Source organism: Aedes aegypti, chromosome 2, assembly GCF_002204515.2.
Source record: "Aedes aegypti strain LVP_AGWG chromosome 2, AaegL5.0 Primary Assembly, whole genome shotgun sequence".
Classification (NCBI taxonomy): Eukaryota; Metazoa; Arthropoda; class Insecta; order Diptera; family Culicidae; genus Aedes; species Aedes aegypti.
Window position 1 is genome coordinate 406394460 of NC_035108.1, and position 23222 is coordinate 406417681.

The following is a 23222-nucleotide window of genomic DNA, read 5'->3' on the forward strand; positions in this document are numbered from 1 at the left end:
GTGGCAACGAGCCCTGAATCTATCGATTGAGTCACCAAAGCGCTCCTCTAGTGTATTTATCTCAGCCATACGTTGGAGTTCGGTTGTCCTCATTCTCGGAGGACTGTTGATGATCATCCGGAGGAACTTATTCTGGGTCCTCTGGAGTACGCCTTATTGGTACGCCTTATTAGTTGGAAGAATGACCTGTTTGTAAACAGCAAGCTTGTTCTTCAAAGACAGAGTTGACTTCCGGTTGATCAGTGGATATAGTACTTTAAGCAAGATGTTGCTTATGATGACCGTTTTGTCAACCTGCTGTCTGAAGAGAAGCTTGCGTTAAACCAAGTAGTCGGCCACATCAGACCATTCCACCGTTGATCCAGCGAGGGTGATTTTACAATCCTCAGCCGGCACAAGTCTGGGGGATTTGGAATAAGGGAAGAGGATGACCGGGATCTTCGCCGCGTTGATACAGATCTTCCAGCTGTTTGAATAATCTTGCAAGACATTCAGGCCTCTCTGGAGTCGACATGTCAATGCTCTCGTGAATCGGCCGCTGTAGACTACTGAGGTGTCGTCAGCGAAAAGAGATAGAGAGCCGCCTTCAGGGAGCTGTGGCATGTCCGAGGTGAACATGTTGTATAATAGGGGACCTAAAATACTATTCTGTGGAACACCTGCGGGGATGTTGAGTGGGTCTAAGTTGACTCCATTGAGAGAAACCCTGAACGTCCTGTCAAACAGATAATTTTTGATGATTCTCACCAAATAGGCCGTCGTGCCAGACGTTGTCGAATGCTTTTTCAACATCGAGCAACGCCATGGCGGAGGATTTGGCGAGGGACTTGTTTCGCCTGAGGATGTTGGTTACTCGAGTCAGTTGGTGCACGGTTGATGTTGTTTTGATCGGCTGCCGAAAGCAGCCATCTGTTGATCGCTTTTTCAAAAAGCTTTGATAACCCTGAGAGAGGGCTGATGGGTCGATAGCTTTTGGGGGAGGAAGGATCCTTCCCAGGTTTCCTGATGGGGATGACTTTTGCTGATTTCCGCGACGAGGGGAAGTAGCTAAGTAAGAGGCACTGATTGAAAATCAGTGCCAGATGTTGATAGAACTGGAGACTCAATTGCTTGAGCTCCAATTCAGGATGTTGTCGAAACCTGGGGCCTTCATGTTTTTAGATGATTTGATATAGGCCAGCAATTCATCAGCTATGATCTTCAACTCCTCCGGGAAGTCATTGGGAGATCGGTGTAGGTTAGTTGCGTGTTAGAACGCGTGACGACGGGTAGCCATGGACCGAGTCGAATGGAGACATCTCCTACGTACAGCAGAGGCCACCCAGGCCTTAGGTAAGGCAAAAATGTCCCAGAAAGTATTGGCACGACCATTCCAAAACTAGTATGTCATTTCAAGACCAGTACAAATAAATAAATTGATTCTCATACATTTGTTTTTTCTTCCATCAACAGCATATTTTGTATTTTGAGTGATTTATTGCACTATAAATTCATAAATAGTGTAACTTTCCTTGGAAGCGACAATTTTACACAAATCACATTTCTACTATTTGTTGAAATTTGTGCTAGATGAGAAAATATGTTCTTGCCCTACAATATCTGAATGTTATCGTTATCAAATAACTGAACCTGGTTGATTTTTTTTATTCCGATGAAAACAGTAAACCGAGTGTTCGCCAATTTTTTTTCGAACGTTGTATATCATGAAATGCCATTAGTTATCGGTAGGGGAAGACGGAGTAAGAGCGCCCACCGGGGTAAGACGGACCACCTTCAGTTTGGCATGAAAATGGCGGTTTTCTTAAAAGTTCACCAAGCACTTTCCATAAACACACGATTTTTGACATTGCGAACCATTTAGGGTGATATTTACATTAAATTTTTCATAACAAATATCAAAAACAAAGTTTCTGCTCGTCGATATTGAATTTGATCTAAATTTAACAGATGCTCACTAAAGGATTTAGGAAGGAATTTTGTTGTAAAAACATAACAAATTGCCCGTCCATGCTTTAACAGAAATGTGAAATATGCTTCAGTGAAGTGAAATAATAACACAGCGTAACAAAAATGACACTTTTGCGAGTCTCAAGGATCAAATTATGTGTCTGTAGTAGATTTTGGGTCGGTGAATCTGATGCCGTTCTCAGAAATGTTCCAGCACGTCACAATTTTTAGCTACAGGTCGCCAAAGTTGTATAAAACACTGGTTTAAGTGATGTCTACATGAAATTTAAAGTATGATTTATCAAACTTTTTTGTGATATGATCTACCAAACATGCTAAATAGGACTTGAACTTTCAATTTAGATACAAAGCAGTTGATATTTAATTATAAAATTTAGTTTAAATCGATTTTTTTCAACATGCTTGCAGTCTTCATATAAAATTGTTCGTTTCTCTTATATGGCATAATACAATACTTTTCTGAACCACCAAAAAAATAACATTTTACCATCGAAAATACTATGAATTTCGATAATAATTATTGTTCTATACATGAAGTTTGAATTCTGTGACAAATTGAACAAATAATATACTGTACAAGTTGGAAAACTTGCATGCAAGTTGTCTAAAACAGTCATATTTTGCATTTTCAACAGTCAATATCTCAAAAACTGGACGTGCCATGATATTTCTGAAAACGGCAATGGACTCAGCAACCCTTAATTTAGTAAATAGCGGTATTTTGGTGCTTGAGACAAACCCGTGTTCCGCAGTGTAATTGTAAATATTTAGGTTTGACATAAGGCCACGGTTGTAAAAATTGCGTAAGCGGGGTAAAACCGTCCACTGTTGATGGGGTAAGACTCCTAATTTATACCAAATAAATTGTCTAAACCATTTTAAAAGTTGTAACTACGTTGTATATTATTGTTCGAGTAAAATGAAATTAATTTTGTTAAAAATACAAACTAAACACGCATATTTTTTTCAAAATATGGATGTTTCAAGGTGATGGTAAGTATATATCTAAGTTTTTTGAGTTAATTAACCCTAAAAATAGTTCAATATCCCCGTTAAGCAATGTGGAATTCATAAAACATTATTTTTTTTAGAATCACAGGGAACTGATATATTTTTTCGCAAAATTGAGTACAAAAATAGTGGTGGTCGCTTTTACCCCGTGGGTGGGCGGTTTTACCCCGTCGCTAAAAATATTCGTGATAAGGCATAACTTTTTCAACCATCAAGAATAAAAATATTTTTTTTTCAAATACAACACTTGTAATATTTTTTGATCATGCCTAAGGCTTCGAAAAACGACATGCTGCGTCGAAAAAGAATTTATTGATTCTTGATTTTGACATACGAATTAAATTGCTTAGGCGGGCGGTCTTACCCCGTCTTCCCCTAGTTATCAGCAGATGACAACCATGAATAGATATTGTACCGTGCTATGCTTGGTTGTCATTTTCAAACTTTCAACATAAACTTATGGAAGAATGGTAGTTCAAAACTACCAAATGTTATGGGTACCAATTTGTTGAACAAATAAACGATTTGATACTAAGATATATTGAAATAGGAAAAAAGTCTACCGATCGTATAAGGTAAAATGGCTAAATTTGTAATGTAATGTTACTAGTGTTCAAAAGCATAATGGACCTGATTTTGTCAGTCCATTTTTAAAACACATTGTTAAACTTATTATGCTTCTTCAATCTAGCTGCCGCTAATATGATTGTTATAAACGTAGGAGATATGCATCAAGTTTAAATAGAGATTACATCACAAAAAACATTGCAAAAAGCGGCTAACAAAATTGTCTTTACACTATATTAAAAAATCAAATAAATGAAAATAAAGAATAAATTATTTTTACAGCACTCTTCGTTAAAGTTTCACGCAAAAATTTACTTATTGGATAACATGATTAAAATGTCAATTAGCATTTACCTTTTCTCTTCTAAAATTATATAAAAATCAGAAAAATCATATGGTTGTCAATTTCGCGATATTTAACCCCAAAGAAACTCTGTTGCTTTATTATATCGGTTCCATGTTGTTGACAAAAATAAAACTAGTTGCTCCAATGCTTCTGCTTGAAGCTTCTGCATCGAGAAACGAAGCCCGTATAAAAGTTCAGAATAGACGGACAGTTTTATCTCAGTGATTCATACTGGCTGATAGCCCGTCAGTTCAACATGAAAACTACACAATCTCTTACCAGCGATCAGCGCCGGGCGAGGTGAAAACTCGAGCAGCTCCAATCGGGGCAGGTTTGGACAAACACCAGTTTGAAGGAACACCATTCGGAACGTACGTCACCGTAAAGCTACCGGTTTCGGCACGGAGTAAGCAGCGCACTTGACGCGTCTGGTTGTTTTCAGGTGATACACTCCCCAAGTGGGTGTTCTAGATACATTGAACTGTCACGAAGAAAACTTTGATTGATCGGTTTATCTATTGGCTCTATTTGTTCAATTAGATTTCTTTATAAATATTGATTATGGTACCGTGTAGAAATCAAAACAATGTAAATTGAATTTGAAGATTGCTTAAATTAAAATTCAGCCTGTCTGGTCTAGGAAAGAGAGGCAAGGGCTGCAGAAGGATCCTGGCGCCATATTGTTTGCTTGATTAAGGCTTTGACTGCTTATCGAAACATACCGTACCAGAGAGCCATATCGAAGACAGAATATCTAATCACTTGTCTCCGATGGTTGATTGATGGTTTCTGAATGTTTTGAATAGTCCCCGTGTTGTACATCGAATTGTATTGGCCGCAGTCGTCCCGGGAGAGTGCGCCTCAATTTGGACAGTGACATCTAAATGCCCGGGATGAGTGCTGGAAAGCTCTGCGATAGCATGTCCCGTGGGAAATAATGGCTTTAAAAGCCATTTGTACGTTTAATTAAATCCCGGTAATTTGGCCGGTGATGAATTAATTGCGCGAAATTGGGCCTTGCGATGATTGAGCTGAGTGAGATTTGTATCGTCAGTTTGGAGTGGGCTCAATTGGATCTGTTTACGACGCGTCGATAAAGGTGCATTGTTTGATTTGTAGCACTCTAAATCCCGGAATAATTGGAGTGGCTTGTCATGATGGTAGGACGGTTGAATTGAACTGCTTGTGCTCGTTCGCTTATTGGACCGACTTTTAGTTTAACCTTTGGTTCAAACTTTAAATATTAGTATTTTTTAATGAATTATACTTGTTTTTTTTAAGTTATGACAAAGCTTGTTTCATAACTATGACCTTAGGGTTAAAATAGTATGTTTTTCTATTCCGCAAGCGCAATGTTTTAGTTGCACGCTTCTCTGAGACTAAGGCTGTCTTCTCGAGTTAAGGCCGCACGGGACGTCACCCTATCACCCTATCCATTTCAAGAAGCAAATCCCAAGAACCACTCCATATATCGATGCAAAAATGTATCACCATGATTCTATATATGTAGTGCTCAACCCGATAAATTTTCAGCTTCATCGGTTCACTAAAACTCGAGATTTGCTTCCACAAAGTTTTGATGATTATTGTTAGAGTGAGACGAAAGATAGGGAAAATAACACGGTCTCCCGTGTCCCCTTAACAAATCATGTGCAGATCAAATCAGACAAAACAAAACAAGATCCTTAAGGTGAAGCGGCGTGTAACTCAAAGAATCATTAGAATCATCATTGACGTAACAGTAGTAGTGTCGCCTTTCCATGTATATTTTCAAAACAAACAAACAAAAAATATAACATTTGTGTTTAGCATATTTTTATGTAAACACATGGAAAATTTAGTAGATTGACGAGTATTGGAAATCAAAATCAACTGTTCAATAGTACATATCAAAAGAAAACATTACAATTTATTGAAAGGCAACGGAATTTCTCTGTTTTTTATTGGATTTATCGCATATTTTTGTTATGCATCGGTATAGTTTATGTTTGCAAGGGATGTCGGTGTTGCCAGATGATTGGTGACAGATTTTTCTAGCAATTGTTATATGCTTGTTTTCGGAACATTTGCTGCATATTATAAAAACTTATCATTTTGCAAATAGTTTTCCATCACAAGATCACTGATTTAATGAGTTTTAATGAGTTTTGTGATCAATCCACATCAAATGCTATGGTTTTACAGATAGCAACTCTGACATCACTGCGCTCAACGATCGCGATGACTGTGCACACACGATAGACGCGTCCCGACGCATCACACTGTGGAGCTTTTCAATTATTTTGGGTGGTCCAAATTGATAAACACTTGGTATGATTTTATGCTTCGTAGAGATGGTTTCTGTAATTTGAGAGAATCGACAAACAAACAACATATGAGTTTCAAGTTTCTATGCTTTGCCCAACTTTTCCGCACTGAAAATTAATACAACAGGAAAAAGGTTGAATATTTTAGACTATAAACTCAGGCATGTCTCAGTGTGCGGTGGTGGCGTTGATTCGCAACAAGTGAAAACCATCGCCATAATTGTTTTGAGTGATGTGGTTGATAAAGCTTTATAAATATTGAAATCCCGGTGGAAATGTGTTCCTTTAAGGAAAGTGAATAAAAGATTTGTTTAGTGGAAGTGTAGTGAACGCAATATGGAATCCAAAACACAAATGCTTGCCGCTGAATTACAATAGAAAAGGTAAGCACCTTCTATTTACAAGTGTAGTTGTGTGAGGCAATGAAATGCGGCATGAAATCGGAGATTTTTTTTTGAGAATATAAATCTCATGTATATTGTCGCTAAATTGATAATGCTGTATCTGAAAGTGTTGATTAAATATTGAAATACCACCTGAAGCATTTTTCTTCGCATAAATTATCCATTTAATCAGGTGATAAGCAGTTATATTTCATCGATGTTGCAAATACCAATACTATCATAACAATATGTTAATGATTTTGGAAGAAGACATTTTGTGATGACGCACCAAAAGGCCTTAATCTCACTACAGGTCCTCATCAACCGATGTCTGTGGGTGAGTTACATTTCGATCTCGGTTGCTGAGCTCCATCGACGTCGCCTCCATGGCCTTGATAATTAAATAAAAATAAACTGTATTATGCAGTATGTTTTTCTTAGTTTCATAGAAGAATTAGAAAGATTTCTTTCCCTAAAAGCAATCGATCACGTACAAAATGTTTTTATTTTATCTATTCAATCGATACGTATTACCGACTATCCGAATTTTAAACCAATTATGAATCAATACGGTATTACAATCTCACAGTATACATCCATGTACAAAAGTGGAATAGAAGTTATGCTAAAGTGTTGTACGACAGTCTTATTTTTTGTTCAGAAAAATATTCTACTGCTTTTATGATACGCTATACACTCTGCGGAAACCATAAATTCCAAAATCAATAGTGTACTATTATCTACATCTAAGATTTGTAGACTTATCAAAACAAACATGGACTAAACTTAGCAGGTCGCCATCAGAGAAAAAAAAGATAAGATCCTCGCCTTTTGCACTGGATAAAGGTGGACGATGAACTGCGGCTGCCATCGAAACATACCTAACACGGCCACACTGCGATAATGGGTTTTATTTGACACTTTTTATGAGCACGGGTCTCCGTCTAATAAATCCAACCGAGTAGGTAGGTACATATGCCAGGTAAACCACCGGCAGATTATGAGTGAGCGTTTAAGCGTTTTATTGACCATTGTTGGTACTCAGATTTGGAAGCCACCATAAATCACACTTACCTTCGAGTGTTTTGTTCCGCGCTATCAGCGCCAGCAGCATATCCGGATTGGGATGATCCGTGATGTCGCTTCCGGCGGATCCGTTCGTGAGAGGCGACGAATGCAGATGGGGATTGTGAAGCTGAGGAGGATGCTGTTGGGACATGGCCGCCGTGTTTTGCGATTGGTGGTCGATTCCGGGCATGTTTAGCATAGACGATGCCAGAGCATGGGACAGTGGCTGCATCAACGACTGCGACACGGACATGTGCGACAGTGACATGCTACCGCCGGTGAGATCCGTTTCACCGGGAATTCCGGCCACTGCAGCAAGACTCGTCGCGATTGACAGAGCAGACGACACGCAGACTGACATAGGCCGACTTTTTGGTTCGGGTTTGAGTAATTTTCTTCCACTGATACACTATCACTCATGCATATTTCATTCATTCGTATGGCACTGTATAGTTACATCAACGTGTGCCTATATCTAAACCGGTTTGCATGTAATTACTGGTAATTACTATAAATGTGCTATTTTCGAAAACTCGAAACCATATCTCACGAAGCATGCATTAAACCTTAGACCAACGTACACAATGAACGTTTTATCACTATGTTTCCGTAACACTACATGCTGAAATGCTTGCACCCCTCATGCTGCGTTCAAATTTAGTACAACGTCAACGCACCGTGTACTAAACGATCACTTCACATATGCAATGCACTGTATCACAGAGGTACACAGTTTTCTTCCCATTACCAACACTCGCACTCGTATTTATTCCATTGATTATGCGGAGGGCGGACGAGGCACTCACGTTTTGCTAACGATTCGCTCGACATTCACACTTCGAGCTTCTGCTTTTAATTTTCCTGATATCGTAGGGTGGTCGTAACACGATTGATACCTGTAAGAAGGAAATATATTGATTGTTATTATATTTTCAATATCTATCCTAAATTTGTATCTGGTCACTAAAATACTATTGCCGTGAAATAGGCAAAAAATGAACAATTTCAAAATTTTCGTTTGTAAAACACGGTTTTGCCTTTTGGAGTCGGTTTACAAAAAAATCTCTAATATTTTATGAAACTCTCCGTTTTTGAACGGAAAACAATGCTAATTTTTTTTTTTGTAGTTTTCAAGACAGTACAGCACATGCAAGTAAAACTTTAAAAAATGAATTAGGCCAAAAACTTTCTAGAATGCTAAGTTTTAGAGATGCCTTTAATGTACTGATGTAATTTACAACCTTTGGATAGTTTTATAATTTGGTACAGACCTGCTTTAACTATTCATATTAGAAAACTGAAAATTGTATTGATCTGTACCGATATGTAGAGAAGGTATTGACCGTGATTGTTTTTATATTATTTGTTATGGCTATATCGGTCATGCGACTCAAAGGAAAAGGGAGTCTATAGAAGATTTTTTTTTACAAATGATGAAATGAATAGGTGGATAGGTGTCGCAAGGGAGCGACAAGATTGAAATTAATTAGGTGATGAAAATTGAGCAAGCCATAGTGGAACCAGTAAAGCATCGAAGCGTCCTGTATTTTACCTAGCTTCTCTACTGGAGAAGGGTTGGCTCAAAGCTTTGAGCTTTGCTACCAACACAGGCAAAATACAGGAGGCTTCAATGTGCTCATATACTGTTGGCTATCACCGAACGGTTCTATCGATCGATGACTGATATTAGGAAATCGCATCTCAGTCAGAGATTGTTTGTCTCTATCATGTGTGCTTTTCCCGCCAGTCACCACATGATCCAGTTAGAACTTCATCATTTGTAAAAAAAAATCTTCTATAGACTCCCTTTTCCTTTGAGTCGCATGACCGATATAGCCATAACAAATAATATCTGTACCGATATTTATGTTTCTTCAAGAACATCATGGAATAAAGATCATAGGATGCACAAGCGTAAGCAGTTGTATATTGATAGTTTTCAATTATGACATAAACTATTATCCCTTCATATAAGTTAACGGAGTATTGTATCTCTTTTAAAGTTTTTTTATGGGTTCTACAAGCGTAATCATTATTCCGTTGATAACATTCACACGTGGCACCAAGGATATGCGATATTGATTTTTTTATGTCGATTTGAATTTCTTGCACTGCTATGACGAAATGTAACGAAATATAAAAATGTTTCGTGAGCCTCGATACAAACTCCAATATTATTTTCATAATTTCAAATGTTTTATGTCATAATTCACGAAACCCTTGGAAAACGCCTCCATTAACCCAACATGCTTGTGATGAAAGAGTGATCAAAAGTATACACAAGTGTACTTATTTCATTGACAGAGGATTCTTTACAAGTCAAACTCCCACAGAAATCCATTCAGAATCAACACTGGTTTTATCAACACACAGTTAAGCATTCTCTAAGATTTTTTTTATATATTTCATTGAATTATAACAGGAAGCTTCATATAATTCCAGTAATCTTAATAGTATTGGTTCCCTCCTATAATTACGACGATTACTCTGAGTTTTAATGAGAGGAATTATTTATTCTTTTCAGGATTCAGGGGAATTTGTTTGAAATCATCTAAGAATTTGGATCGTAGCTCTGTAAGTTTTCATTTTAACATCTTTGATATTGTTTTGAAATATCTACAGGAATTTATTCGGTACTATTACATGACTGATAGATATTGAAAATTCCGGTGAGTCAAATATATCTGCTAACTGTAGTGTTAGAGAACCAAATTTTTAACGGCATCCAATAGCTACAGTAATTTATTAAATAAAAAAAAACGATTAAACGTTAAACGATACTAAGAAAGTTTAAAGTTCCTATTGGGAAAATGTGGAAATGACATAAAACAGTTTATGGAACCATGTAACTTTTACATACATTAGTTGAAGATACTTTTTTGTGTTTGTCTCTTTTGAGTATTTTCCATATAAAAGTCAGCCATGGCCATCCTAATGCCCAAATGAAGCCTATATAAGATTAGTGCTAGTTACACACTTTCGTAGGATGTGTACAGTCCTAACCAGTTGTACGAGGTTCGTCCCCTTCTCGTTCATTACGCAAATAAGTGATTTGAGGGCACTAGAAACAAATGAGTGCCCTAGTAATCAAATAGCACTTTAGTTCACCTGCGAGCTAATATAGTGATATTATACAGCTGATATGCCTTATATCAGCCGTATAATAGCCCTGTTAGCCAAAAAAGGGCGAATTAGGCAGATATCCACTTGGGTGTAAGTGACAAAAACCCAGTTTTGAAAATAATCACTTTGAAGTTTTTTCAGTATTCTTTCCCATACAAATTGTATGGGAGCCAGGAAAACAAGCCAAACCTCTACAAATTATGTTATTTATCAGAAAAATCATTCAAAAATACACTTGAAAAAATGCAAACTGTAGAATTTTTTGGTACACGTAATTCAAAACCGACTAAAATGTCACTTATATGCCTTTACGTTTGGGCCTCTCATTAGATATTTAACTATGGCTTCAAAATAAGATTGATGCATCTTCCACAATTGGGCTGTATGACCTGATTGGACGTACTAAAAGAAGAATTGGAAAGGATGATAAAATGGGCACCTACTTATGAAGACTGCAAAGATTGCTATATCCTCCCATAAGCATCACAGCATATTGGAAGTTGTGAGTTCGCTCAACATTTGGTTTGGACTTTTCCATGTGTATAATGGGCCTACGACTAAACTCGTGACCTCTTAATAGTTATTTTTTTCAGCACCATTTTCATGTATAGAGTATGACTTATTAGCTAAGACCATCTAAGTTTTTGTTTTACGGGTGGCTTGAATCTGATTTTTTGTCACGAAATTAGTTCAATATTTCACGAAATTCCATTTTATTTCGTTTGTAAATTAAACATTTCGACGATTTTGCTTTCCAATGTGACGAAACGAAACGAAATCAGAAAATAAAATAAATCCAATGGCGATTCCCTGAAATTCCCCGGCATTTTGTTTTGAACGGAATTTGACGGAATCATTCGAAATATCGTATAACTTTACGTAGCATAGTTCCTTGACCATTTTTGGTCCTCCGAAAACTTTATGTAATATAGGTCTTAGGATCTACAAACAATGTAAATTGATAGCATTTAATTATGGCATAGACTCGCAACTCTTCATATAAGTGAACAAAGAATTGTATCGATTTTTACGGATGTCTTGGTTCTCCAAAAACTATATAATATTCCAGCGCAGCCAGTACGATTTTGGCATATATTTTAAATATGGCACAGTCCCTTAAGGTGAAGATGAATCGAAGCAAAACCTCAATTTTCCAGAAGCACAAATATAGAAAACTGAACGTCCGTTTAAGCTAAAAAAATGATCGATTGGTAACTTCTTGATGGTAAAAAATCGATTAGGTTTTCAGTTCAAACGGATGATCGGTTCTCCAGATTTGTGCTTCAAAACTTTAAGGTTTGGCTTCGATTTATCTTCACCTCAAATGACGAATATCAATAAAGGCTCATTCACAAATATCATCACGCTGAAGGGGATGGGGTGATGTTCTTCGAATATTGAAATTTGTGAATGAACCCTCAACATTGATTGTATTGATTTGTAAGATTGTTTTTGCAACTCCAAAGTGTTTAGGGACTATAGGCTACATGATCTTTAGCATTGATGATATTGATGATTTTTAAATTATTAAACATGCTCTCTCATGTAAGAAAACGGAGAGTTGTGAATATTCTTTGTTCACCAAGAACTCCATCCACCTTAGGACCTACAAGCGTAACGAGTGATCTATATATAGTTTTGCAAAAATCCCAAACTACTCATATATAAAGAGGTAGTATTGTATCGATTTCAAACTATGTTCTTGGAATTCCAATGATTTTTTTTTTAAATTTACTTCTTTCAATATTATAATCATTTACCGTCGTGTGGGGTGACATTGAGCCACTATTCTCACAATAAGCAAATACCAGAATAATAGAAACAATGGGGCAAGCTTCGATTTGTTATTATGGAATGTTATTTATCACGCATACAGATACAAAGACCTGTATTACAGGAAGTGATTGGTTGAAAAAAGAACACCTATTGAATTCAACAATGCATATAGCTAAATGCATGAGTGTTCGCCATACAAACAATCAGTTATTACACTAGTAGGTCTCATAGATCTTAACATAGACAGAAACGCAAATCGACCACGTTTTGATCGATGGACGGCACTTCTCCGACATAACCGACGTCAGAACCTATCGTGGCGCTAACATTGACTCCGACCACTACCTGGTGATGGTGTAGCTGCGCCCAAAACTATCCGTAATCAACGATGTACGATACCGACGCCCGCCTTGATACTATGCAGCGCGACTGAAACAACAAGATGTCGCCAATGCGTACGCGCAGTATCTTAAGGCAGCGTCGCCGGATGAGGGCCAGCTAGATAAAGCCCCTCTTGAGGACTGCTAGAGAATAATCAAAGCAGAGTTTAAGAAACGATTGGTTCGACGAGGAGTGCCAGGGTGTTTTGGAGGAGAAGAATGCAACGCGGGCTACAATGCTGAACCATTGTACGCGGCAAAACGTGGATCGATACAGACTGAAGTGGAAACAGCAAACCCGCCTAATCCTGGACAAAAAGCGCCGCCTGGAAGAGGTGGAATACCAAGAGATGGAGTTGCTGAACCATACTCAACAAACGTGGAAGTTCTGTCAAAAGCACAACGCATCCCGCGAGCTGACATGTGCAAACATAAGGATGAGAGCATCTTGACGGATGGACGTGAGGTGAAGGAAAGGCGGATGCAGCACTAACACGCGCAGAGGACACATGCATAGAATGTCAGGACAGCGAAGGTGATGGATACGTCAGCACAGCGGACAGTATAAGGTGTCGGCCAGGGTAGACGCGTCACGCAAAGCGACGCGAAAATCCTTTGGAGTTTGACATTTCATTATTAATAATTGTTATTCCTTCTCGTGCAATTTTCGCTTCGCTTCGCAGTTCACGTCTACCCCGGCCGCGCCCTAAGACAACTAGCTCCCTCGATTTAAGGATGCCATTCATGAACAACAAGACCGCTGGCAAGGATGGTATCGGAGTCAACCCGGAGAGGTAGGCTGTCTGTCTGCGTCAACTGATTGTCAGAATCTACGAGACGAAACTGCTATCAGAGGAGTGGATGCAAGGTGTTGCACTCAAACCTCATTTACACCAATTTGTACGAATTGCGTAAATTTAGTTTAGACAATTATGTGGGAAATTATGTAATGGAATGGCCTCCAGTTTGAGAAAATCGTTGGAAACATATGCTATGCAGTATAGGTATTTTTGAAACGGGCACGACGAGGAGATGACGAAATGGATTGGAGAAAATCGTTGGAAACTCAAACTGTATTGGAATTTTCGGAACGGGCACGAAGAGGGGATGACGAAAATCGATGTACGACACGATTTTGGAATCCAAGACGGTGGCTTCCGGTTCAGGAAAATCGTTAACAACCCGTGCAATAAGTGTATTATCGGAACGGGCATGACAAGAGGATGACGAAAATCGATATCCGACGCCATTGAAATCCAAGATCGCGACATCCGATTGGAGAATATCATTAAAAACCCATTCAATATGGGTATTTACGGAACGGGAAAGAAGAGGGGATGACGAAAATCGATATCCGATGCCATTATGAAACCAAAGATGTCCGACGCCATTTTGGAATCCACGATGGTGACCTCCAGTTGGAGAAAATCGTTGAAATCCATATATGCAATATGGGAATTTTCGGAACGGGCTTTAAGAGGGGATGACGAAAAGCCATGTCCGATGCCATTTTGGAATCCAAGATGACGAACTCCGGTTGTGGAAAATCGATGGAAACCCATGCAATATGAGTATTTTCGGAACGGGCAAGACAAGAGGATGACGAAAACTAATGTCCGACGCCATTTTGGAATCCAATATTGCGAACTCTTGTTGGGGAGTATCGTTGGAAACTCATTCAATATGGGTATTTTCTGAATTATTTTAATTGAATAATTGCAACACATTATTCCTTTTTTATCAACACATTTTCATTTATTGCTTGGAATATGAATTAGAGACGTATTTTGAACTAACCCAAATGTTTTTCGAATGCCTCCGAGTTGAATGGTCGACATTATGTTAGTGTTGAGCACATATTTCGTAAATCGTTTTCATTTCATGTACTTCGCCATTCAATTGCCTCCTTTCTGTCCGCTGTCCAATCAGAGTTTTTAAACTTAACATGGGCTGTTATACAAGATTAACGTATCCTTCAATATTCGAGAGTCACTCCAGGCCACGTCCTAGCTACAACTTGAGATTGTGTTTATTTGAACTCGTATTTAAGAGAGTTTCAGAGACCTGTGACCGACAGCATATCACAGTTTACAGCAAACAACCATTAAGGCGAAGTAGGTCGTCATTGAAATTTGTACTGGGCATCGATGATTGTGGCTAATTCGTCTCACGATTGCGAATTGAAGAAAATCACTTGGTTTCACACTCGCATTAGCTTAGACCGACTACACATATCAATGGTTGCTATTCCGTGATTTACCGAAGTCAGTGAAAATGCACAAAGAATCAACTAGAAGTTCGGTTGGGATTGTCCATAATCTTCTTCAGTGTGCATAATTCAGTGCTTCTATATATACAAGGTCAATAACGGCGCCGGCCACGTCCTTGCAGTCAGGTGGGATTGGGGGAAGGAATGTTAGTGTATAACCTTTGCTATTTGGAGACCGTGTTTACCTCTGCATCTCCACAAAGGTTACTGGGAGGGATGTTTGTTAATGGGAGGATCGTTGGGTCACAGGATTCACTTTGATAAGCGATTAGACCATGATAAATACTTATTTGTGAGATATAAACATGTGTTCGCTCGCGCATCGTAGTCAGCGTCATCGTTGGCTGCTTCAATTACGCTCGAGCAACGCAGCGCAGAACAGCAGCCCATTCACTATTGTTCGCCTTTGATCGGATAGCAGCAAACAGCCGAGAGCATCCTGGACGAAACAACATGTTTATATGTAAATATAATATTTTCATTTGATTGAACAATTTCTATGTAGAGGAAAATTATGCCGAAACTTGAGGTGACGAACCATTCAAAGTTTGTTGAACAAATTCCTAACACTCTTATTCTTATGCCGACACTTACAGTGACGAACCATCCAAAGTTTGTTGAATAAAGTGAACCTTTCGCAAGTCTACACTTCTAGTGTAGAACCATTCAAAGTTTTTTTAATTACAAAAATAAAGGTAAAACAGGGGTGTTTTGAAAAAAAAAATGTTAAACGTAAATAATTCATAAATCAGACTTTATGTCGACACTCACAGTGACAAACTATTCATAGTTTGTTGAAAAATCATATTTACGATTAAATGTGCAGACATATATAGTTTATAGATTAGAAATAGTGGCATGAAACGAGCTCACCAATTGATCCGTCATCCTTGACTGAGCAGCAACAATCCACTTTCAGCTTCACTCGTTTGCTCGGCAATATTAAAGCACTCAGAGAAAATAGGCGCGCGACCCGAGAGGGAAAACAATTAACGACTTCTCGGGCTTTCTTGACGCACTGCCCAGGAGCAAGCGTCAAGGTCAAAGGATCAAACATTACTTACGGACCGCACACTTTTTCACTCCTAACTACCGACGCGCGACATGTTTGATCCTGCCCTCATCGCTCGCCCCCGTAGGAGCAAGCGTCAAGGTCGAAGGATCAAACACTACTCACACTTGGTTTCGCACTCGCATTGCTGAAAAAGTATCAGCATACTTTCTGCGTGTAAGCGCAAGTAGTGATACTTTTCTGAATCAATATTAATTAAGATGACTGAGTTTTATCACATTAAAAATGCAAGCTGTAAAATCAACATGGCTGCCAAACAGAATGACGGGCTACTTGGCCTTAATTAGGTACTGATTCTAGGAGAAGGGGATAGGTATACAAAACTTAGCAATCTATTGAAAACTTCAGAATCTTCATACAATAAGTCAACATCAAGGAAGAGGAAAGAGAGCTGATTTGAAATTTGCCTACCTCTAGGGGCACAAACGCACAGTACCCTTCTCACCCGACCTCACCCAGTGATCCATCGGAATAACTCCGGCCGCAAGAATATTTCCGCGATCCTCGGTCCATTCCTAGAGACTAGATATGTGTGCCAGTATACTGACAAAAAAACGTTTGAATCCATTAAAAATTCGCTGAGCGGTGTGGGTTTTAGAATTTTTGCTTTCACTCAGACCTATACGAGTTAAACTAAAAAGCCTTACGTTTTTACGATATTTCATAACTGCATCTTGGAATCACCCTGACCAGAAACACCTCCGAACCGAAAGCCTATGATAAGAAAAAACTTGTACGGTGTGCACCCATTAGGAGCACACTGGAAGAAAATCGCTTGAATAAATCAAACAAAAAAGTACGGCAAAATAACACAAAAACCTGTTTTTTATCTTCTATTTGGTACATAAGCGTACAAGTTGAACATCGAAAGGCCCATTTATGTGCGCCCTTTCCACAACCATGCACCTAACGCAAGTGAATCGAGAAAAGCCAAGAAGCCAATTTCTTATCATTCGCGATTACTGGCACTGTTTTGCTCCTATATTTACACCACCCACGCTGTTGACTTAAACGGATTTCTTTTCAAGTTTTATGGTGGCTGCCTTCTTATGGATTTAAACAATAAATTTCTTTTTTTTTATATGCCTTGCTAGGCAAACGGAGACACTGGTAGCTTATCACTTTGTAGTATTTGATATGTTAGGTCACTGCGTACCGCTATGCGGGGTTATACTGTGCCACTCTTGCAGTAGCACAACAATTTTCAGTCGTATTTCATAAAGAAAACTTTACTACTTGTAATTCACTATGCACCATAATATTTAAAAAAGCTAATCATTAAAAAATAATGTATGTGAAAGTTTCACGTATGAGATGTCTCGAAAGGACCTTTTACGTACAATAGTGGTATACGATATACGTGTATATTTTACACGATCAAAAATAGCATGCAAAGCGAGCGTGTAGACTTTATTGTGCACTAATATGTGCTCTTATCCAACGTAATTTATAAACACTAAGTAGATTTGATAGCTGTTATGAATTGATCCGATGTACTTTGTACGATTATACGGGATGAAACGAAATTTGTATATAAACTCATGAAATAGCGTTTTTTGCGATGGACATTCATCGATCAAACGATTTCATCCACCATATTGGGCGAGTATGATGCAATTTATAAAATATACAAACTACTTTGTTCGTAAAATGTTATGCGACTTCTGATTGTCTGTGTGTATTAATTGAAGCAAAACATTATTTTTATGCATGTTCACTAAATGATATTCAAATTGAAGTACAATTACAGTGAATATGAATACGAAATTTCAGTAACTTCTTACATTTAAGTCACTTATTCCCTTACATTGAACTGAAGAAACTACTTGAAACCATAGAATTTTAAACTCCACAAGCAACCCATTTCAAACTCACCGTCGGCCTCTAGGACATCGATGTTAACAAGGATGAACCACATAATTATTCCAAAGGATCCACAAAATATCTCACAGGGGATCCTTTTTCGGCGGCAATAATTTTCTATTGCCTACTTATGCAAATCGGGTCGTTGTTTGACCGTTCTATTTTTTACACATTGTCTATCACTGTCTTGAACTCACTTCCGAAAAGGTAAAAAGAAGGTTCTATAGAAACATACTTTCACTTCCAGCTGGCAGACTCCATTAACAACACAAACATTCTTTTAATTATAACTTTCAGTTCCATTACCACCAACATTCCGAGTAGGTACCAACGGTAGTCACAAAACTTGGCTTTATCATTGATTCCACCCTCGTCTTGGAAGCGTTAAGATGACAACGGAAAAATTCAGTCGCTTGTATGGGTTCATATTTTAGGCTGCCGAATGGAAGTACTGACAGATAGTGTTTCTTCCACGAACCTGCGCAATTCACCACATCAGTACGACTTGAAAACTGTTCCACTCCACGGAAAAGGGAAACTTTAAACGTCGCCAAGAAAGCAGTTTTTTTTTTTGCTTGTTCCGGTTGAAAGCTGACGATCTTATTTGGGAATCACATACCAAACAAAACGGGACGAAACAGTTTATGCATCCCAAAGCGAATGTTTTCGCGCAAAATGAAGGGAAAATGCGGGATTTGAGGGTTGTACTAAAAACGATTCAATGTGGTGGAAAATCTATGCTTGGCTCCACCCACCCCGTTGCTAAGGGCGATATTTTCCCGACACATGCACAGCCAAGCGGCGATCGAATATCACGCACACAAATGCCAACTTTTTGCAACCAACTCAGCTAGCCAAAGAAGAGATTTGTACAATCCTCCTATAACCTCTATGAGTCGGCTTTCGTCCCCTTGGGACTTGTTGGCTGAGCGAAAACAGTTGTGCCCCGTTGCCACCCACAACACTCGTATCTTTCATCCCACTGTGGAAAACCTAATGTTGCTTTCCTCACGTAATGTATGCTAATCTGATGCTACCCGCTGTTGATGCCGCCAGCTTCCCCCTTCATCCGCAATTTGTCTGCTTTGCATTGGCGTAAATAAGAGGGGGCCTAGCCACCCCTAAGCTTTGGATTGCCCCCCTTAGAAATTTTGAAAAAGAAGCTTCGAGAAGTTATACTGCATGTTAGAAACAGTCAGTGACAAAAGTTAGTAACCAAATGCTGTTTTTCCATACAAAATGTCCAAGTTTGAGGTGAATTCATCAAAATTCATTAATTTTCAAAAGAGTTTCAGAGGGTAGTTCAAAGACTACCAAGAGTAACCAAGAGATTCTTTAATTTAACTCAAAAACGGTTAGTTGAGGGTGGTCGGTTTGTTCGGCGAAATTGTTCATTTTCAGAAATTACACCAACTACATACAACTTACCGTTTTTGAGTTAAATTAAGAAATCTCTTGTCTTTGAATAACTGTCTGAAATTCTTTGGAAAATGAATATTAATTAATGTATTCACCACAAACAAAACTTCAGGTTATTTATAGTTCGTCATCCAAATTTTATTCAATTCGAACAACCAGAAGCTGAAACTTGATCCGCAAACTTGATCATTTTGTATGGAAAACATTTGTTTACTAACTTTTGTCACTGACTGTATATAGTTTCTAATATTTCTGTATGACAAAAGGGTCCTAAAACTATAGATAAAATCTGTTATTTAATAAAAAAAAAAAGATAATGTGTGTTCTTGCTACTATTTTGGCAAATTTTCCCGCTCAAATAACGGCTATATCCTATTTAAAATTTATAAAAAAAATGGGTTCAAACTTGAACCTTGACATTTTTGATCATGTTTGACGTTCGCTAAGTCGACCAAAACGCCATAGGGGTTGTTCCTTTTTGACGTTTTAACACTGGGGTTGTTTCTATCTGACATCTCGGGAAGAACACGGAAAACAAAATACACCCAAAATTTGAGTTTATATCAAGTGCTGCATCGAATTGCCGGACGCTTCAAAAGCCGGACACTGGCTTTTTCATAGTGTTATTGGACCAAAATACACCTTTTTTTTACTAGAATGCACAATTAAGATGTCTTCCACCAGACCAATTCAAGTTGTTGAACAGTTTGATTGAATAGCGAGGATTTTGTAAATTTGTGCGAATTACAATTTATCATTTGTAGCGATTTATGTTGTTCTATGATATTTTATTAAGTAATAATCGAAATGGTATGCATCAGACTACATAAGTTCGATACATAGAACTAAAAGTAATTGTAGTTTTTTTTTTCATACAGGAATTTTGTGAGAACTAAAGCTCCCATATAATTTATTTATCAAATAGAACAAAATACCTAGCTAAACTTCAAACAGCTAAAACAAAAAATCACCTCAAAACACCTCTCTGATTTTGGCATCAAGGTTTATTTAAGATGCCATTTAAATACTGAAATTGATTCCAGCTACTCCCGTCTGCTCTTTCGATTGCAATCTTCGATTTTGTGGATAATGGTCTAGCGATAAATAACCAGGATTGTTGAACACATGTGTAATGATCTATTGAAACAAAATAATCACCTGTTTAGCTTCCTATGCAGTTGAAATAAGAGCAAAGGAAGCACTTTCAATTACAGATTCAGTGACCTTCTTTTTTTGGCGTTACGTCCTAACTGGAACATAGCCTGCTTTTCAATTTAGTGTTCTAATAAGAATTTTCACTGTTTTTCATTAAGAGCTATTGTACCGATTGATCATGTCTGCATTAGGAGCACTTTTTATTACAAATACATCTGAATTTCTTCCTTTTAGCGTTACGTTCAAACTGGAACAAATCCTGATTCTCAGCTTAATGTTCTAATAACGATAATTTTGCATTTTTTGGAGGAAATTTTCAACTCGGAAAGGTTGCAGTTGAGGACTGGTCAGATTAGAAACCACGGTCCTGAGCATGGTATTGTTGAATAGTTTCGTGAGGTGGATATTGATTATGATTGATTATAATTTTGTTTAGGAGTTGTGTACATGTTTGCAGGGCTATAATCCCATATTAAGCTAAATAATAGCAAACAAACTCATGAATATCTCTTCTGCTATCCGTCGGATTGAATTTCTCTTTTCAGCTAATTTCTTTATTATAATTTGAAGAATGAGTTTTTACTATAGGATAATAAGTTTGTACTTGCATTACAGTACTAGCTTGTTTAGAACATATCTAAAAATATCTCCATAGTAATTTCCATATAAACCTACATTGTCATTGGGCCACCTTTAAATCACCACTTAGAAAGCTGAAAATTTTACAGAACACTATTTTTAAGGTAAGGATGGTAAGGAACATATGGGAGATTGGATTCTCAAACATTTTTAAATTGTAAACCGCTTTAAACACATTCTAGCGCAATATTGAACAACAGGCACGAAAGTCCATCACCTTGTCGTAGTCCCCGGTGGAACTGGAATGTTCGCCTGAAAACTTCACACAATTTTGCACACCGTCCATCGTCACTCCTATCAATCTCGTGAGCTATCCGGGAAAGCTGTTCTCGGCCATGATTTTCCTTAGCTTTACGCGGTCGATACTATGGTATGCCGCCTTGAAGTCAATGAGAAGGTAATGCGTTGGGACCAGGTATTCACGACATTTGTGGAGGATTTGCTAACTTCCTACGAATTGATAACTTCCCACGAATTCGTTTACTACAGGTGACAGATGACGGAAGATGATCTGGGATAATACATTGTAGGCTACATTTAGAATGGTGATCGCTCGAAAGTTTTCACAATCTAACCTGTCGCCTTTCTTGTAGATGGAGCATATTACTCCTTCCTTCCACTCCTCCGTTAGCTGTTCTGTTTCCCAGATTGTGCCTATCAGCTGGTGCAGACAAATGACCGGGCCCATCTTTATGAGTTGTTAACGACGGAGAGTCTTGGAAGCAGTTTAACCATCCAGGTGTATCGGTATGGAAGGCTGTGCTGGAAGTAGGTGCTATGGATGGCCATATTCTTGGAGGCGGCGAAATCAATTAGTCGTAAGCCGTTTTCGATCGTCAACCGGTGGGCGCTGAACTTTCCAATAGTCGGTCTGAACTCCTCCTTCTGGGCAGCTGTCGTACTCGCGTTTGAGCTGCGCGTAAAAAGAGTCTTTATCATCATCAGTGCTTCCGGAGTGAGGGTTGTGCACGTTTTTTATGCTGAAGTTGAAGAACAGGCCTTTGAGCTTCAACTTGCACATTCTCTCATTGATCGGCCACCACCCGATCATGCACCTCTGCATATCACCCATCACTATGAAAGCTAATCCCAGCTCATGTGTGTTGCCGCAGCTCTGGTAGATGGTATGGTTACTTCTAAACGTTCGCACCATGGATCCCTTCCAACACACTTCCTGCAACGCTACGATGCCGAATTCACGGTTCTTCAGCGTGTGCTCCCGATAAAGTTTAAGAGATTAAGAGATTAAAAGATAAAAGATTTAAAGCTCCACGTACCAAGCTTCCAATCGCTAGTCCCTTTACGTCGTTGTGTTCTTCGCCGATTGTCCCGGTTCGTATTATCTGGTTGATTATTCGTTGCTTGATTTTTTTTTACGGCTGACTTGAAGGGCCTGACACCAACCCCCTTGATTTCCGGGGGACCATTCCCCATAAATGTTCGGAGGGCCGTAGTGCACAGTTTAGCTTAGAGTCTAGCACTCGGACGATGATCAGCCGCCCCTGACATGGGGAACAGACGCTGTTGTGATCCGCTCCTAACATTGAGTACGGACGCACCAGGTTTGCAGAAGCAAAAGCTAAAGCATACGACCAAAGTTCCCACCGGGGTTGGTTACCTGATCTTCCCTAAGGTTACTCGTACCCCGGCCAGTACCGCGAGGAGGTAGGGATAGAAGCTGCTGGGCAAGAGGCTAAGGACCGCACAGAGGGATCTATTTTATTCCTTCAGGTGCGCGAGGTATCAATGGTACGCCATGCCCAGCCATTTACCAACGGGGGTGACCCATTTCACATAAAGACGTTTCACATAAGGACGTTTCGCATACGGACGTTTGGCATAATCGACGTTTCGCATAAAGTGATTTCATACAAGAA

The 23222-nt window shown here is 38.6% G+C and overlaps 1 protein-coding gene across 3 annotated transcripts in view; it reads right to left on the minus strand.

Moving 5' to 3' along the window:
• LOC5568759 (LIM/homeobox protein Lhx3) overlaps nucleotides 1-18721 on the minus strand; it is a 171203-nt gene extending 152482 nt beyond the window's left edge. The window contains exons 1-2 of one of the 3 annotated variants that reach the window (XM_021847276.1): nucleotides 18145-18720; nucleotides 7656-8545 (exon numbers count right to left, since the gene is read on the minus strand). In XM_021847276.1, coding sequence (XP_021702968.1) covers nucleotides 7656-8010 — 355 coding nt within the window. In that variant the 5' untranslated portion in view covers nucleotides 8011-8545; nucleotides 18145-18720. Of the gene's footprint in view, nucleotides 1-7655; nucleotides 8546-18144 lie in introns of all 3 variants that reach the window. The other 2 variants (XM_021847277.1, XM_021847279.1) reach the window with 2 other exon arrangements.
• Nucleotides 18722-23222: the final 4501 nt, after the last annotated feature.